Raw genomic sequence first — 16,883 nt, 5'->3', positions numbered from 1 at the left:
GGGCTGCCGCCCGGCGCCCTGGCCTGCCCCCGCCCCTGCGCCTGCTACCTCCCCACCGAAGTCCACTGCACCTTTCGGTCCCTAGCAGCCGTGCCGGCGAGGATTTCGAAACATGTGGAAAGAATCAATTTCGGGTTTGTATGGCAGTTTGTAGCGAATGGTTTTATGTTCTCGGTGGGGAATCCTGGGATGCCTCGCGCACGTGCGGCGCACCGGGATCTCCGCGTGTACTTTTTAAGTCGAATTGCAGAGACGGGTGGTGACTTGCAGGCGCTGTGTTTCAAACACTACAGTTACTGGCATGGAGGAGGTTTCAGGGTAGCTGTAGCCCTCATCTTTCAAAGAAAAGTTACTATTATTTTCAAATAAATATTTATATCATGGTGTCAGTTCTTCTTGGCAAATAGTACATGTAGTCTTTTATAGTGCATAAAAAGTTATATTGAATTAAACCTACTGTAGGATTCCTATTAAATATGTAAAAAAATATAGTAGGAGTAAAATTCCATAATGTAGCCGGGTAGCATTTTGGAGAACAATGAGATATAGCGTATCTTAAAGTAATACAGTAAAAACAAAGTTGTTCTGTTGCCTTTGGAGTTTTGGGGTTTTTTTCAAGGAACTTAAGCGCAATATAAGCAGACATCAATGTTTGGGGGAGAGATTGCTCATGCTCCAACTCACTTTCCTCTGCCAGGGTATTGCCAACTCACATCTGTCTATCAGATTGTGAGACGAGAAGGCAGGGACAGTTGGTAGGCTGCATATCACAAAAGTGCTGCGTAGGGTCATGACACGGTGCGAGAGTCGCAGTCCTCTTCTGCTTGATATCAGAGCTGCCTCACTACCTGGTATGAACTCACCCCAACCGCCCCAAGGCCTGTAAGCTGCAATTGATCATGCAATGACTGACAGTAGGGACCTTATTTTTTTTGCTTCTCTGTAGTTAAAATGTCTATCCACCAGCAGTTTATCTACCTAAAGCCCAATTTTAGTCTCAAAATGCCCTTGTACTCAGTAAATCTGCATTACAGCAATCTGTACTTCCATGCCATTTTTAAGTCAAAAATGCCTCCCTCTCCTCCCACATTCAAACCCACACATATTCACAGTCACCCCTCCCCCATACGTCAACATTCTATGGCAAATTCTATCCCTAAATTGCTTTTGAAAATGGAACGTAGGCTTCTAAGTTATTTAGGCGTTTTGGCTGTTTTTTAAAAAAAGTACATTATTTGATACTGCTGGCATAGAAGCCCTTTCCTATCTTTGTATTTCATCACTACAAATGACATTGTCTGAGTTGTGTCCTTTCCCAGGAAGAAATGGTCTTAACTGTCTGTTGTTGCATTTCTTCCATTTTGGAAGAGAGCTTTTACCATACTTCTGTTTTAAGATGCTATATATTTAGGAGGTAAAGATTATTGGCCTAACTGGAAATAATTTAGGAAAATTTCTTATTTAGAGAAGTTCATATTTTTTAGAAGGGCTGATGTTAAAATAAGGAATTTTAATAGGATTGCTGCTATAAGCCTAGTAGATCTGTAGTAGGACTAAAAATATCGAAACGGTAGCCTAAATTTTTAGAAAATTCAGAATCTTCAGATAGAAAGCATGGTGAGGATCTACAAGTATTTCCTCCGTAGTCAAAGTATTTTAATTTCTCGTTGTCTCTTCCCTTCCTTTCTAGAAAGTGTTAAAAAATAGGAAAAAACTTTAAAATTCGATGCTTACTTTAGAGACTTCGTGCCCAGATTAGCTCATACATTTAGTTTTATGTCTACCTATGGAAAACCCAAATGTAGAGCTAGGCCGCCAAACTTAAGGCTTCCATATTGGCATATAAAACCTGATTTATTTGTCCAAAGCGAAATTGAATTGTTTTCAAAAAGTAGATCTTCTGTATTCCTTCTCTAAAAGGAGTTTCGAGGCTCAAACCATATAATTGGAAGGTCAATTCCTAGATCTTACGTAATTAGTTGATGTAGCCAATTCCGTGTTGTAACAGTAAGTGAAGCAGGATGTGACTTCCTGCTTCTTGTGCTGTTTGGGAGATATCCATTTTTAATGTTCTCTCTCCAAATCTTTATTCGTTTATTGTTAGATGCTGTTTTGGCACCACTGCAGCCTGTCTAGTTTGCCAGGCTACATAGCATCATTGGTTGGCTACAGGCCATTAATTTATTACCATTCCATAAACTGAGCTGCATGGAAAAACATACTGACAACTATTAGAACTTAAATGCCTATTTATTACTCTTACTCCTAAATTATGGCTAAAGTGCCACAAATTGAGTTAAAAGAAATCTTAGTGTAAACATGAACTAAGTATATTTGGCCTTGTAAAAATGTTTCAGTAACTTCTGGCCCTTTGACAGGGCATTAAGATCCCTCCAATTTTTCCTGAAGGTTAGGTTATACTAATTTTACATTTGCAGTCCATGACAGTCAGTGCATAAAATGTAACCGCACATGTGATTTTTTTTCCAGGTTTAACAGTATACAGTCTATAGTCGAAAACTCCTTTGCAGGACTTACAAAGCTGGAATTGCTCATGATACATGGAAATGACATTCAGGATATACCTGATGGTGCTTTGAAAGATCTCATGTCTCTACAGGTAATGCTCAGGTCTTCCTAAAATTCATAAATTCTAACTTCCATGAATAACAGAAGAGAAAAACAAGCATTTTTTGTAGTGGCTTTCGTAGGATTAAGGTACCATTTTCCTCCCAAATACATTGGAGATCTGTTAACTATGCCTATGTGATATTTGATAACGCCAGCTAATACTCAGTTGTGTTTTCCCTCTTTGACCAGTGTATCATTTTTCAGTGGTGCAAAGGATATTTGAATGCGGGAGGAGAACTTCTGCATGCTTGCTATTGTGTTTGGATTTAGATCAAAAAGCAAAATTAATCTCTTTTATTCTTTTTTTTTTTTTTTTTAGGTTTTCAAAATTAGTTACAATAAATTGAAAGTCGTAACTGGTCAAACCCTCCAAGGACTTTCAAGCTTAATGAGACTGCACATGGACCACAACAGAATCGAGTTTATTCATCCAAATGCTTTTAATGGATTAACTTCTCTGAGACTGGTCCACTTAGAAGGAAATTTGCTCCAGCAGCTTCACCCCAACACCTTTTCAACATTTATGGTCCTTGATTATTTCAAACTGTCAACAGTAAGACATCTCTACCTGTCTGAAAATGCTCTTAGGACCTTGCCTGCAGGGATGTTTCAAGGCATGTCGCTGCTGGAAAACCTTTACCTTCATGGGAATCCGTGGGCCTGTGACTGCAGTTTAAAGTGGTTCCTTGAATGGAATGAAGTTTCTGGAGGTAAGAGACAAAATACCAATGCTTCTTCAACTCATAATGTTAGATTTTTTTTTTTTCCTGTTCTGCATATGGATGATTTTGTTATTTCCTGAGTATTATTACTTACATGATGTCTATGGACACTATTATGTTCTGTTACCATTCTATAAATGCATGTATTTAAAAAGCAGTGTAAAGAGGAAGCAGTTGTGTGTCACCAGCTGAAAATCTGTATTTGACAACACAGGAATTAGCTGTTACATTCAAGATGCAAAAAGTTTTAGTAAAGTTTATAATTGGAAGGAGGAGATAGGTTATAACCCGTTAGTGTGTTCCTTTGCACAGTGGTACACCTTTGACTAAGGGCTGGCAATTGTCCTCAACCAACAAAGCTAGTAACTATGTGCTCTCATGGAAGGTGGGAACATTGGATTTGAACTTGTTTGGCTACGGAAGGAATGGAAATCATGTTTCTAAATTCCTGGATGAGTCCTTTAACTTTGATGCTATTAACATTAAGGCCGTTATGTAACATTCATGCATCCTTCATGTCTATCTGTGTTTCTTCATTGACCACAACTTCCTTTTATGACGGAGCAAATCTATTTTAAGTATTTTCAGAGAAATACCTATAATCCTGCATTATTTTTCCTAGAATAACTGGTCTGTCTTCGTTCAGGCTTAGATGTCTCAAATCAGTGCTGGAGTCTCAAGGTTTATATAATGATTTGGAGCACGTATAGTGGATAATGGTGGGTCTTGTCATCTTAGAATATGTAATTCATCGCAGTTTTGCACTTAGCTATAGGACAATACTTCCAGAGTGTGTGAAAATTGAATGTGTAATGTAAGTGTTCCTGACTGAACTGATACTTGAGGCATCTAACTTTGATATTATATTTCACTGACTTACATTTTATTATTCTTATATACACTCCTTGATCCAAATGAGTATGTGTATTAAGTGTACTTAGATCGCACTGTAAGTTATAGCAATGAAATATTAGATGAACTTTCTTGCCTTGTGCAGTGTTGGCTTATTAGCATTTTTATTCAATTAGATTCACTTTTTACACTACGACAGTAGTGATTATTGGAAGGAGAAAGAATTTATCCATGCCATTTTCACGTATGACAGATTTTGTGTCTTTATATAACTATAACAATAACTTCTTTGGGAATTCTGTCCAGATAGAGTTCTCTCAAAGTGCTGTTTCATAGATCATGTTAAAGTTCTTCAGACCAGTGTGGCCACTGCCAAGTTGATTGTGGGCCAGTTTTGTCATGAAGCATGCTTTCCTTACCTTTGAAACATCATATTTGAATCTGCAAGTGATAGACTGGTTCAGTTAAATATTTCATTTGTAAGAACTTCTCAAAAAAATTGATTTGTCAGACTGGCGAAGCATGTATTTTTCAATTAAAAAATGGTATGAAATTTTGCCACTCTTTTCCCCTTCTCCTACCATTTTGCCTTATAACCTACCCGTGTATTATTCATTCATTCAAAGATCCCTCATTCCTCAGGAGTCGTCAGCATGACACTTATTCCTAGAATAACTGGAATACATTTTATTTACAACATGTTTCCAAACTAAATATGTAAGGCGACATTTGACATTCTAGTGAGCAGAACAATGTAATAAATACATGACTGTTATTTCACAGACAAGAATCTTTCTGGCATTGATAGAAGAGAGGAGTCAAGGCTATAATTTCCTGTTTTAGTTCTCCTTCTCGGTTTTAGTTTTTATTTTATCATTACGGAGTTTACAGTTATTTCAGAGGTCAGGGAAGAAGTGGCACTTTCTTTTTTTTTTGCTGCTGACAAATAGCTTGTAAGTGCAGGAACTAGTCAGCAGATTTTGGTACCTACAGTAGAATGTTTTGTGTATTGCCAGTACTGTTGTTAATTAATAGAGAAAAATAAAAAAGCTTCCTGGATTATTTAATGAGGAAGTCCAGCATTTCTCAGGTAAATGCTGCATTCTTGAAAGCCGAAAGGACCCAGTCCTCTTCACGTTAGATCCATCAAGTTAGATGGGTTAGGCTGTCACTGTTCAGATGCAGACTTTTTGACACAGCATAGCTTTTTACTCACTTACAAAATGTTGCTCTGAACACTTCAATTCTAACCATTTTATTCGGAGGCAGCGAATCTAATTTTCAGAAGGATTAAAGTCTCATAAAAGTCAGAAGAAATTGTGGTCAGTTTGAGAATCAGGCACCCATTCGACTGTGAAAACAAAGTGGTGCTATTTTAAAAGCCTTGCCTTATGTGTCATGTGCCATAATGTGTTCTTCATGCGGTCCATTTTGCACTTTTGAGAGTTCTCTAACTTTAGAACAGAGTTCTTCAGCTTACCTATCTTTTGTTTCCCCCCCCTTGCTTTTTTTCTTTCTTTTTTTTTTCTTGCAGGTGTTTTAAAATGCAAAAAGGACAAAGCCTATGAAGGGGGACAGCTCTGTCCTAAGTGCAGCAGCCCGAAACAGCTGCAGAAAGAAGATATTCAAAACCCGAAAGATATTTCCTGTAGGAAACCTGTCATTCAGTCCTCACTGAGGCAGAATAGCAGCACTCAAGATGAAGAAGATGGTGACAGTTACGAACTCCCTCTGGAAGAGCTTCAGTCCTCTCCGTGGAACATTACTCTAAATATGACTGATGAGCATGGCAATGTAGTCCACTTGAACTGTGAAATCAAAAAACCAACAGGCTCTACCAAAATTCAGTGGAATCAAATCCAGACTCAGGAGATTGATATAAATGCTACAATTTCACTGGATTTTGAATGTCCAATGAATCGAGAAAACTATGAAAAACTGTGGAAGCTTATAGCTTATTACAGTGAAGTACCTGTCAAATTAGAGAGGGAACTTATGCTCAGCAAGGAGCCTAAAATAAGCTATCGGTACAGGCAAGGCTCAGATTATGACGCTCTTTACTACACAGGTGTAAAAGCTCAGATACTGGCTGAGCCTTCCTGGGTGATGCAACCTCTTATAAATATCCAATTAAACAGGCGCCAGAGTACAGGGAAAAAAGTGGTGCTGTCTTTTTTTACTGTGTTTTCTCAGACAATTCGTACCAAAGACACCGGGCAGCAGAGAAGCTGGGTAATGATAGAGCAAAACCAGAGCACGAGGACAGCGCAGAGCGTGGTGGAAGGGTCAGAGTGTCAGCTGAGCTGCCATGTGAAAGCCTCCGAGAGCCCCTCCATTCAGTGGCTCTTTCCAGATGGGACTAAACTGCAGGCGCCATTTAATCAGAAAGACAGCAGGTTTTCCATTCTCAGTAGTGGTCAGCTAATAATCAAAGCAGTGAGTTACACGGATGGTGGTTTGTACCACTGCGTTGCCCAAGTGAGAGATGAGGTGGACATAATGGCTTACCGACTTCTAGTGCAGCCTCCAGCTATTCAGGTAGCTGATTCAGATATAGTGAGAGTTGAAAAAAATGTTGGAGATCCAATAGTTTTGCCGTGTAATGCAGTTGCCATCCCAGAGCCACAGCTGAGCTGGATTCTTCCAAACAGCCAGATACTTAATGATTTATCAAACTCTTCAAAAGGCTATATGTTGGACAATGGTACTTTGCTTATTCCAAAAAGCCACGTCAGTGATAGTGGCCATTACAGATGTGTGGCTGTCAATCAGCAGGGATCAGATCAGTTTGTTGTAAGGGTGACAGTAAACAAAATGGTGTCTGATAGGTCATTTAAAAGGATAAAGCTAAAAAAGCGCCCAGGCTCAAAAAGTTCATCAAAAACAAGAGGGCGGGTCACAGATGACAGAGAGGGATCAGGGGCAGGAGGCGTGGCTGAGTTCCCACGAAGAAAGAATCACCTGAAAGACCGGGAAATATCCTTTAAACAAAAAAGTGACCAGGTGCCAGAGGCTCAAATTAAAAAGGGGAAGAAAGGCAGAAGGAAAATGAAAATCTGGAAAAGTACTGATAGAACCCAAGACAGCAATGTTGCTGAAGGCCGGAGAGTATTTGAATCTCGAAGGAGAATTAATATGGCAAGCAAGCAGATTAATCCACAGCATTGGGCTGACATTTTGGCAAAGGTCCGTGGGAAGAATCTTCCTAGAACAACAACAGCTACAGCCATTTCTTTAACAACCGCACTGCCATCCGTCATGCAGAAAACTACTCCAGTCCCTCATCCAGTAGCCAGCCCTCCGCCTTCAGAGACAGCAGCTGATGTGGTAGATTCCTCGGCTGATGCATCACCTGTAGGTGAAGATGAACCATTCTCAGTCACTGTTTCCCAAAACACTAAAGCATTTTCAGTTCAGTCCATATTAACAAGGTCAGAAACTGAACCCTTCTCCGACCACAGGGCTTTAGAAACACCTGCAAGTATATACTCTGTAGAAATCCCTTTATCGGGTCCGTATTTGACTCCTGTGTCTGCAACTGTGCAACCCAAAGGCCAGCAGCATCTTGATGTCAGGACTGATAATTCAGCTGTAGTCAAAGAAGATACCCATGCTTTCACTGAAGAACCTCAAATCAGACAAATTGTAACAAGCTTTCCTAATATTCAGAGCAGTTCATTCACAGTGGAAAATGTAGATAGAACTGTATCTTCTACATCAGAGGAAACTTCTGCTTTTGCTGAGCTACCACTTGATGCTACTGTCCTAGCTGAATCTCAGACTGTGGATCTTCATAGCATCTTGGACACAAGTGTGAAGTTAAATGAAGTGGACCCGATGAGTGTTGACACCATAATTTTAATACCTTCTCAGCTGCATGAGCTCATCCCAACAGATTCTGTAGGCACTACTACCATTTCTTCATCTGTTTCTCTGTTTGTTACAGACAAGAGCAATGACTTGATACACCAGCACAAAGAAGTATCCACAGGTCAAGCAAAAACGGCCGACTTAAGTACAAGTTTTCCAGCTGTCACACCCCTCAGGATTCAGAGCAAGGAAGAACCTGAGACCCACAGGAATACAGTGACTCAAGAAAGCATGTCCAGCAGTTATGCAGAGAGTTTTCAGGGAGGAGAACATAGAAACCTGGCTACTCCAAAACCAGATCCCACATTCATTTTGCCAAGTACTAATGCTCTTCATAAAACAGCAGAGGGGATAAAAACTACTTCTTCCACCAGTAGATTGACCACTGAGGCCACAACAACAACTCCCTATAGAAAGACCATGCCTTCACTTGTTACTCAGCATGCTAGAAAAAGGCCTTATGGGAGAAGGAGATTGAGGCCAAACAGAATCCGACAAAGACCAAAGCCTTTCTCCCCTGTTGTTTTAACCACGGAGGCAATGCCTGTCATTCCAAGAACACCTGAAGTTGAAGCTGTGACCAAAACTTCTTCTGCAACTTTTGAAAGTCCTGATCTTAAAAACAATGTCAAAATACAGGCTAAGGAAGAGGAGCATATGGAATTAACTCCTTCATTAGCTACTGATCCGGTTGTCTTAGAGAAAATTACCAAAATCAGAGAGGTGGACACAACTTCCTTCTTTAGGCCTACTGCTTTTCCACCGGAAGCAAAACATGTGACACTCTCTACCGCTCCTGAAACCTTGGCACTTCCAGTGACTGCACCTATCACGATTTTATCATCATATGTTGTATATGACGCAGTTCCCACAAAAGAGTCAAGTGTACCTCTGAAACCAGAGCAAAGTGAAGTGCCAACATACCACTTATTAGACAATATATCTGAGGAGAAGGGCATTAAAGCAGATTCTAAAACTATGCATAGTAAGGCAGAACAATCAAGCACAACAACTTCTCCTGACCATATGAACAGCTTGATACTATCTACAAAACCAGAATCTCAAGAAGAGCCTATCCTGTTTGACTCAGAAGTTGTGGTTAATGAAACAACCGCTGGAACGTTCCACCTGATATATCCCACTATGACTGACTTAAGTATTCCTGTTGGCACAGTGGAAGTTTTTAAGGACCTCTCTGTTTCAAAGGAGCCATGGAAGCCCACAGTATCTTTAAAAACACCAGTAATAACTGAGCCACCTCAGCAACATGAGATGATTACTTTGTCCTCCTCCTTCAGCACGACAGAAACTCAGAGTTTTCCACTTAGAGAAATAAAGAAATCTGTTGCTTCTCAGACTGGGACAAAGCTATCTTCCTTGGATAAAAAGGAAGCTACGTCACATGTATTTCATCATGATCCCACTTTGCAGACAACTGAAAAGCCTCCAACTACATCCACTGCCTTTATTCCGTTTATAAAACTTGCCACTCTTCCCCCTTCCATTTCAAGCACTTCACATCCTTCTCTTCATTATACCACCGAGGAAAGTAATGCCTTCAATGAAGAAAGGTTCCCAGAAGCAAAACAAGTTGAAGCAGATGGTGACAAAATGGTGGTGAGCTCAAGACAGAATGTACACCCTACTCCTTCCTCTAGCCAAAACAGGATTAGCATACAGTTGAAAGAGGAGCAATTCAAAGAGATGTATAATAGCAAGTCAAACAACACTTCACTGCTAAATCCAAACCTTCCCCATCCGCCCGCTGGAATGATACCAAGCCTAAACCAAAGACTGCCTGTTGTGCCTCCAAAGCATGTTCCAGTAAGAGGCACGGTAAAGCCTCCATATATTGTAACACAAGGTTCATTTCGCTATTTTATAACACACCAGCCTCTTCACTACACAAACAAACCAGAGATAACAGCATATGCAGCACATACCATCCAGGACAAAAAATCTTTTGCCTCTCAGAGAGAAACAACTACCCCAACACAAGCCTCTCCATTTCACAAAACAAATCCATTCACTGCAAGCAAGTTTGGTAATCAGGGTCAGAACAGATACAATATTAATTCAAGATTTTTTGGAAATAACTATGTTCCAGATAACAGAGGCACAGCAGGGAGACTACCAAGTCAAGGGATCCCCTATTATCCCAGTTCCAGAATGCCATTCCTTTTCAACAGAACAAGGATATTCCCTCACTTAAGTATACATCCTAAACCAGTGGTTCCTAGTCAACTAGTCCCAAAAGACACAAATGAGAAGAAGGTTGCCCAGGTCTCCCCTACTAGGATTACAGTGCAGAAAGCTACAGCTATTCCAGTGCCTCCAATGCCACACACCACAACCACCACATCACCACCACCAGCAATTTTGAAGATGACTGCTCCAGCCTTTCTCTCTCAGCGCACAAAACCACAGATATCCACTACAGTTCATCCTTTTAAAAATGTCCATCATCGTCATCAAAAAGTTCCATCTGTGCCTTATGTGGGAGGCATTATGCCACACAATTCGACTGTAATTCAATCTTCCACTAATTTCAGGATACACGGAGAAAAACCTAAAATTATCACAAGAGGGTCTCAGAGCATATCCATCCTTGCTGAAACAGATGCTTTTATCCCTTGTGATGCAGTAGGGGAACCCAAGCCTTTTATTACTTGGACAAAAGTCTCTACAGGTAAGACAGAGAAAAATGTGTTCCTCCACACACTTTTTTAAGGGTACAAATATTTGGGTTGTTGCATAGAAATGCAACATGATTGCAGGAATAGTCCACAACACTGAAGAATAGTTTCTGTCTCTTTTAATCATTATAGATAAAATGTGACTAATTGCAACTAATCATTACAGGAAAAAATAACTTTGTAGTAAAAAAAACCCTCTACCATTTAACCATTTAATGAGTTTATTTTTTGAAGGGGGAATAGCAGCCAACTCTATTCACAGCAGTTAGAATTTACGATGACACCACTTGTGAGCGTGGCTTTGTTAACATTGCTGCCTTAAATATTGGTGTGTGTGTCATCTCCATAAGCAAAAGGAAAAGAGAAATTACATAAAGATTTAGGAGGAATCCTAAAGCATAAAGCCCTTAAAAGTTCCCACACTGTACAGGCTTGCAAGCTAGTATGGTTAGTTCTGCAATAGAAACAAAGACCAATTTGAGCTATGGAGAATGTCAGAAGATGTCATGCGATCCATCTGAAGTTGTAGTCGGTGTTAAATCTAAAATCTTCCATAAGCCTTTTTCAATGCAGTGATGTATGTCTTAAAGACAAACCCTTTGACTTCCCGTTTCTTTCTTTCCTCTCACCTTCCCAGGAGCTCTAATGACAGCCAACACCAGGTTACAAAGGTTTGAAGTCTGGAAAAATGGTACCCTCCTTATCCGAAATGTTCAGCTTCAGGATCGTGGACAGTATTTGTGCACAGCTCAGAACCTGCATGGCGTAGATAAACTGGTCATTGTGCTGACAGTCGTAGCCTACCAGCCCAAAATCTTACTTTCCCGCTATCGAGATGTCACGGTCTATTTTGGAGAGACCATAGCAATGGAATGTCAGGCTAGTGGGACTCCAAGCCCACATATTTCATGGATTTTCCCAGATAGGAAGATTTTGCAGACAGTCACCACCACAGAAAGCAGGATAATGCTTCATGAAAATCGAACCTTGTCTATCAAGCAAGCAACTTTTTCAGACCGAGGAGTTTACAAATGTGTAGCAAGCAATGCTGCAGGAGCTGACAGCATTGCAGTGAGGCTGCACATTGCAGCCTTACCCCCCATCATCCAGCAGGATAAGCAAGAGAACATTTCCTTGCCCCTTGGTAGCAGTATTAACATCCACTGCACTGCCAAAGCAGCACCTTCTCCCAGCATCCGCTGGGTGCTCTTTGATGGCACGCAAATCCGACCTTCTCAGTTTGTCAATGGGAATTTATTTGTTTTTCCCAATGGAACTCTTTATATTCGCAATGTCTCCCCCAAGGACAGTGGGACCTACGAGTGCATTGCTGCTAATATGGTGGGAGCTGCCAGGAGAACAATACAACTCCATGTGAAGAAGCATGCATCTAATGCTAAGATCACTGGGAGCTCTCCTCAGAGGACAGATGTAACATACGGCAGCATCCTGCATTTGGACTGTAGTGCTTCTGGTGACCCCTGGCCTCGGATATTATGGAGGTTGCCTTCCAAAAGGATGATTGATTCTCTACACAGGTGAATTGAGGTGTCACAGCTAAATTACAGTTTAGATGAACTTAGAGAAAAGACCATTCATATCTGTATGAGTTTCATTCTTGACTTCTGTGAGTTTTGAATTAGGCCCCCGATCCTCGAAGAAGAATTTGAAATTACATCAAAATATAGCCAAGTCATAATTTAGTGTAATTTTCTTGAAAACAATAGTACTCTTGAAAAGTCAGCTTCAGGTGTTTAGGATAAACTGCCACTATTTGTCCTTTACAGCCACTTGTAAATGTAGTAAAAAGTCCAATGGCAAAAGTTAACACGTACAACTCATGTACTGCTTGTTCCAATGTGTCTAGTTTGCATAGAGTTGCATAGGTGCCTGCTTTTCCCCAGGAGAAATGGGATCACTGAATTTTGTTTATCTGTTGCACAAATCATTATACACTGTAAAGACAGGGCAAAAAAAAAAAAATCTTGTAATGATTTAAGTAAGCATGATCATTTTAACATCGTTGTATAAATAAACATTACCTTGCAATAAGGTCTATGTAAACCCAATTGCATATAAATGCTTAAAACAATACCTTCTCCGATGTTCACAGTTATCAAGTAAAATATCACTTCTCCAAAACTATAATAGCTGTCCTAAGACTTTGCTGAAAACATAATTTCTGCACTATAAATTATTCATTACTCACTCTTTGAGCACTAGAGACAGATGAGAAATGTACTGAAATTAAAATGCACACTTATCCACAACTTTCATGACAGCTGACTGTAGTCATCATTTTTGTCATACTGACAAAAAATATATTTAGGTAGCCTGTAGATAGCACAAAATCCAGAATTCATTTTATGCTTCATAGTGATAACAACAAAATACTGGTATTTTTCATTTTTCCTCATGATCTTTATGTGGGCTGCTTTTCAAATACAGCAGATCATCTTTGGGGAGAAAGCTGGGGCTACTGAGGAAATCAGTTTTGACCACAGTGCACCGATTCCATAGTGAAGTGGAAAGGAATAATAGCTTTTTAGCACATTGAAGATATTTTTTTCCATATTTCAAAGCTTGGTAATGTTTTGCTTCTTTGTGATTATTCTAAAGATTACCTGAGGCCAGAGGAAGTTGCTCATTTTGATTTGTTTTTCGCTGAGAACTGAAATGCCAGATCCCATAGTTATGGTCCGTATAGGTTTGTGTGGCGTAGATCATTCAGAGATCTTGTATTCGAGTGTTACAGAATACTGTACATGCAGTCAAAAGAGCAAAAAATACCACCATTTGGTATTTATGGTTGTTTAATGGTCAAAAACACCATTAAAGTCATTGAATGTAACAGAGTAGAACTGCTTGGTTACGAGTAGAATTTTTTTTTCCATTTGTTTTTTGGTGGAGGATATCTTGGACATTTCAGGCGATTCTAATTATCTAACAATAGCAATACTCCTCTCCTTTTTTTCAGTATGGTTGAGTTGGGTTTTTTTCCCAGGTTTCACTCAATAATTAATACCTAAAATGTGATTTTGCAGCTTATGTTCTGTTCTTTTTTCTTTCTTTACAGTAGCTTGGAGACTAGAATCAAAGTATTCAGCAATGGGACTTTGGTTGTCCATTCAGTTACAGATAAAGATGCAGGAGACTATTTGTGTGTGGCCCGCAATAAGATCGGGGATGACTACGTGGTCCTCAAAGTGAATGTGATGATGAAACCAGCAAAAATAGAACATAAGAACAAGAATAACCACAAGGTCAAGTACGGAGGGGACCTGAAAGTTGACTGTGTAGCCACAGGTCTGCCAAATCCTGAGATCTCCTGGGGTCTCCCAGATGGCAGCATGATCAATACCTTCATGCAGTCAGATGACAGCGGCAGCCGGACAAAGCGATACGTGGTCTTCAATAACGGAACCCTGTATTTCAATGACGTTGGACTGAGAGAGGAAGGGGACTACACCTGCTATGCTGAGAACCAGATTGGGAAGGATGAGATGAAAGTGCGGGTCAAAGTAGTGGCCGAGCCTGCAACTATCAAGAACAAAACGTACGTCATTATTAATGTACCCTATGGTGATGTTGTGACAGTAGCATGTGAAGCCAAAGGAGAACCCACTCCCAAAGTGACTTGGCTCTCCCCAACCAACAGGCCCATTCCTGCCCTATCTGACAAATACCAGGTATATAGGGATGGCACCCTCCTCATCCAAAAGGCCCAAAGATCTGACAGTGGTAACTATACTTGCGTAGTGCGGAACAGCGCTGGAGAAGATCGGAAAATCGTGTGGATCCATGTTAATGTTCAGCCTCCCAGAATCAATGGTCATCTCAGTGCAATAACATCTGTGAGGGAGACAGCCATTAGGGATAGCCGGAAACTTATTGACTGCAAAGCTGAAGGCATCCCTGCTCCACGGGTCCTATGGGCTTTTCCAGAAGGAGTAATCCTGCCGGCTCCTTACTATGGGAACAGGATCACTGTGCATCGCAATGGTACTTTGGACATCAGAGAGGTGAGGCAGACAGATGCGGTCCAGCTCATATGCATCGGACGGAACGAAGGAGGGGAAGCGAGACTGATTGTGCAGCTCCTCATCACAGACCATTTGGAGAAACCCTCCTTCAGAGACCCTGTCAATGAAAGGATCACTGCCATTGCTGGGCACAGCATCAATCTGAACTGCTCAGTCCAGGGCAACCCCAAGCCCAGCACAAGCTGGATCCTTCCCAACGGCACTGAAGTGCTGAGTGGCAGCCGTCTGCACAGATTTTACCATAAGAGGGATGGGATCTTACACATCAGCAGCCTCTCCGCTGGGGATGCTGGGACTTACCGCTGTACAGCCAGAAACCCAGGAGGTTATGTGGAACGGGTAGTCTTCCTGAAGGTGGGACTCAGGCCAGAAATCAGCAACCAGTACAACAACCTGGTGAGCATCATCAATGGAGAAACTCTGCAGCTCCATTGCGTCACCCAGCCAAACCAGCGGGCACAGATCTCCTGGACACTGCCCAATGGGATGGTCCTGGATGCCCCCCAGGCTGTGGGCCGCTTCTCTCTGCTGGAGAACGGCTCACTGACAGTGCGCGAGGCTTCTGTATTTGACAGGGGCACTTACCTCTGCAAGGTGTCCACGGAGTATGGCACTTCTGTTATGAATGTGCCTGTCATCGTGATAGCCTATCCTCCCCGGATCACCAGTGAGCCAGCACCCGTCATCTATGCCAGGCCTGGAAATTCAGTAAAACTGAATTGCATGGCCATTGGGATTCCTAAAGCAGAAATAACATGGGAGCTTCCAGACAAATCACATCTGACAACAGGAGCTCAATCCCGTCTGTATGGAAACAAATTCCTCCACCCTCAGGGGTCATTAGTCATCCAGCAGTCTACTCAAAGGGATGCGGGCTTCTATAAATGCACTGCTAAAAATATACTAGGCAGTGATTCGAAAACAACCTACATACACATATTCTAACACTAAAACAAATGCCTTTGGCTGGATACTAGTTCAAGTTACTGCCAAGCGAGTGCAACAAGGAAAGTACTGCTTGCAACAAAGCCAGGAAGGCTGAGGGCAGAAAAAACCCCTATTTTCATGCAAAGTGCATTGCTTTTGTACTCAATATGGTAGTACATCCCTGCAATAAAAGGAGGCAGTAGACATACTAAAATTGAGGAGACTAACACGTTGGAAAAGGTCTTTAAATTGTTAAGACAGCGTAGTGTGGTTTTTCATGCTATCCAATAGCATCTGAGACCTAAAGTACTCTATTGTCAATAGTCCAAAGCTATTCCTTTTTTTAACAAGCACCTTAAAAGTACCAAAGAAGTATTAACTGTTAATAAATGAGCTGCAGTGATAGAAGTGCTTCAGTAAAACATAATTTTCTTTATACCCTGCAGCGCTTTTACATAATCTAGCCTTATAGAATATGATTACTAACCTTTCTATTCATTCTACTATCAGCTCTTCAAAATCAAAGACTAACTTAGCAAATAAGAGTGATCTATTTTAATAAAAATACATGCAGACATTAGTTACCTTAACATATGAACAAACCTTTTCCAGCTACTAAGGACGCTACAGTCAAGTCATTCATTATATATTTTATATATATTTTTAAATCAGACTATGAGACTAGAAAGAATAACAATGAACTTGGTCTCATTTTATAAATTATTGGTCTTTACAAGACTCTGATACGTTACAGTGTTTTATAATATTAAGGTCAATATACTGTACATTTTATAATAAAAAATATTTTCCAAAAAATGTATTCACTGTGGTTTTCATTTTGCTTTGAGGAAATAGGGAACTCCAAACAGTGAGGGTATTTTAAAACACAGAAATCATGTAGTGTTACACATACTCTATCTTTCTAAATGTGATTTCCTAGTAAAAACTTAACACTTCTGTTATGTGTATTTCAGGATACATTTACAATTTCAATACTTTTTCTGCAATCAAGGATTGTTTATTGGATAATGTACATAATTTTAATAAGATTTATCAATTATGCTATACAAATAATTGCTACAAGATGCTGAATATGCCCATGTTTCAACAAACTACTCCAATCAGAATTTTGCAAATGTTAA

The 16,883-nt window shown here is 40.4% G+C and overlaps 1 protein-coding gene across 1 annotated transcript; it reads left to right on the top strand.

The window, feature by feature from the left end:
* Positions 1–6: 6 nt before the first annotated feature.
* Positions 7–16,545, top strand: MXRA5 (matrix-remodelling associated 5). Its single transcript, XM_009585598.1, has 6 exons — positions 7–134; positions 2,491–2,620; positions 2,951–3,341; positions 5,740–10,764; positions 11,409–12,309; positions 13,848–16,545. The coding sequence occupies exons 2-6, from the start codon at positions 2,555–2,557 to the stop codon at positions 15,757–15,759; spliced, it is 8,295 nt and encodes a 2,764-aa protein (XP_009583893.1). The 5' UTR covers positions 7–134; positions 2,491–2,554; the 3' UTR covers positions 15,760–16,545.
* The last annotated feature ends 338 nt before the right edge of the window (positions 16,546–16,883 follow it).

Source organism: Fulmarus glacialis, unplaced genomic scaffold (assembly GCF_000690835.1).
Source record: "Fulmarus glacialis isolate BGI_N327 unplaced genomic scaffold, ASM69083v1 Scaffold45190, whole genome shotgun sequence".
Lineage (NCBI taxonomy): Eukaryota > Metazoa > Chordata > Aves > Procellariiformes > Procellariidae > Fulmarus > Fulmarus glacialis.
The sequence above is the reverse complement of the archived record's forward strand: the minus strand, read 5'-3'. Positions and strand labels throughout refer to the sequence as shown.

Coding starts and splice junctions, on each gene's coding strand:
- MXRA5 (XM_009585598.1), top strand. CDS start 2,555: ATGATACATGGAAATGACATTCAGGATATACCTGATGGTGCTTTGAAA. Junction 3,342..5,739: donor ATGGAATGAAGTTTCTGGAG/GTAAGAGACAAA, acceptor TTTTTCTTGCAG/GTGTTTTAAAATGCAAAAAG. Junction 12,310..13,847: donor ATGATTGATTCTCTACACAG/GTGAATTGAGGT, acceptor CTTTCTTTACAG/TAGCTTGGAGACTAGAATCA.